This window comes from Piliocolobus tephrosceles, chromosome 8 (genome assembly GCF_002776525.5).
Source record: "Piliocolobus tephrosceles isolate RC106 chromosome 8, ASM277652v3, whole genome shotgun sequence".
NCBI lineage: Eukaryota > Metazoa > Chordata > Mammalia > Primates > Cercopithecidae > Piliocolobus > Piliocolobus tephrosceles.
The window spans coordinates 145,872,471-145,874,413 of record NC_045441.1 but is presented as its reverse complement, the minus strand read 5'-3'; the positions used below and the strand labels follow the sequence as shown (position 1 = coordinate 145,874,413).

The 1,943-nt window shown below is 54.8% G+C and overlaps 1 protein-coding gene across 2 annotated transcripts in view; it reads left to right on the top strand.

The window, feature by feature from the left end:
- PTPRN2 (protein tyrosine phosphatase receptor type N2) overlaps window positions 1-1,404 on the top strand; it is a 984,778-nt gene extending 983,374 nt beyond the window's left edge. For both annotated transcript variants that reach the window (XM_023225377.1, XM_023225378.1), the window contains one exon: window positions 1,132-1,404. In XM_023225377.1, the coding sequence (XP_023081145.1) occupies window positions 1,132-1,203 (72 nt within the window). In that variant the 3' untranslated portion in view covers window positions 1,204-1,404. The remainder of the gene's footprint in view (window positions 1-1,131) is intronic.
- The last annotated feature ends 539 nt before the right edge of the window (window positions 1,405-1,943 follow it).

Genomic DNA, 1,943 nt, shown 5'->3' with positions numbered 1-1,943 from the left:
CACACACCTGCACACACCCATGCATACAACCACACACACCTACACACACACACACCTGCACACACCCACACACACCTACACACCCACACACCTGCACACACCCGTGCATACAACCACACACACCCACACACACCTACACACACACGTACATGGTGCACACCCACACAGCCACGCACACTGTGCACACCCACACATCTGCACAGAGTGCACACCTACACAGCCATGGACACTGCACACACCCCCACATTGCACACACCCCCACAGACACCCATAAACACCTACACATGCCGGAGTGCTACTGACCTGCTTTCGAGTTTTCCATAGCGGTGTTTTGAGGTGGAAACTGAAGAGCAAGCAGAAATGAGCATTTATCTACCTCACCTGCGGGAGAGGAGGCAGCTCCACTCGCCGGCGCTAAGCCCTGGTCTTTGGAGGCGCGAATAGTCCTGGCATTGTGAACCCGCCCTTCACAGCCGCTGGATGCTCTTGGCAGGCTGTCCGTGGAGGGAGGGGTGCCCCTCAGGTGTGCCTGCCCGAGTGGCTGTGGACGTGCACGTGCCCTGAGCCAGGAGCGGTGTGGACAAGGGAGGTTGCTCACCATGTGGAACGGAGTGGGTCTGGTCTGAGTAACAGGTGGATTTGGAAAGCGATAGAACACCACGCTTCTGAGGACAGGAAACGCCCAAGCGTGGCCCTCATTGTGACTTTTAATGGCCACATCTGTCTGGTGTCTGCACCTGCCCCTCACCGCGTCCACCAAGGCGGGTGGCCGTGAGGAGGAATCGTGACGTCGTAGTGTCAGAAGGACGGGGCAGGACGCAGGGAGCCGTTTCCTTCTCGCTGCTTCTGTGGGCAGCTTCTCCCCACAGGGGGAAAGATAGGCTTTCTAGTGCAAGAGAAGTTCCAACGTGTGTCCATGGTTGGATGCACCAAAAGGTACACTTTCCTTTCTAAGGAAATCTGAGCCTTTTGCCTTTTTTGCTAAACAATTTCTTTCTGCGAAACGGCCACGGAGCTGATGCTGCGTTGGGAAGTGGGGACACAGCTCTCATTTGCAGGGAGCCGATGCTGTGGCAGGAGTGGGGGGAGGACGCCATCTCATTGGCACTTCTCTCCTCTCTCGCCCTGCAGGAGCAGTTTGAGTTCGCACTGACAGCCGTGGCTGAAGAGGTGAACGCCATCCTCAAGGCCCTTCCCCAGTGAGCGGCGGCCTCGGGGCCTCGGGGGAGCCCCCACCCCACAGATGTCGTCAGGAATCGTGATCTGACTTTAATTGTGTGTCTTCTATTATAACTGCATAGTAATAGGGCCCTTAGCTCTCCCGTAGTCAGCGCAGTTTAGCAGTTAAAATGTGTATTTTTGTTTAATCAAACAATAATAAAGAGAGATTTGTGGAAAAATCCAGTTATAGGTGGAGGAGAATCAGTTCATCGATTTTCACTTGCTTAAAAAAAAATACTTTTTCTTAAAGCACCCATTCACATTCTTAGTTGCAAGTAATGTTGCGTGAACAATGCGGTAGCCGGTATGTTCAAGGCAGTTTGCAGGAAGAGTGTGCTTGTCATCTGCCGCTTTCAGGAGGGTAGATCTGCTGTGCAAGAGGGGCCGGGGAAGCTGGCAGCACTCGGTGAGGCTGCCCGGCGCACAAGGTACATTTGGCATTTGTCTTTAAGACAATTTATCACTGGGAGCAGCCGCGGGGTCAGAACTGAACATCGTGCAGCTTCGGGGCAAGTGAGACAATCACAGCACCTCACTGCATCTCCACCAACACTGCCCTGGGCACCATGGACGGCCCCGTCAGCCACACCTGTCACCCCAAGCAGAGAGATTCAGGGGCTCCCCGGGGGCAGACACCTGTCCACCCCATGGGTAGTGCCCACTTGAGGCTGGCACTCCCCTGACCTCACCTTTGCAAAGTTACAGGTGCACCCCCAACAATG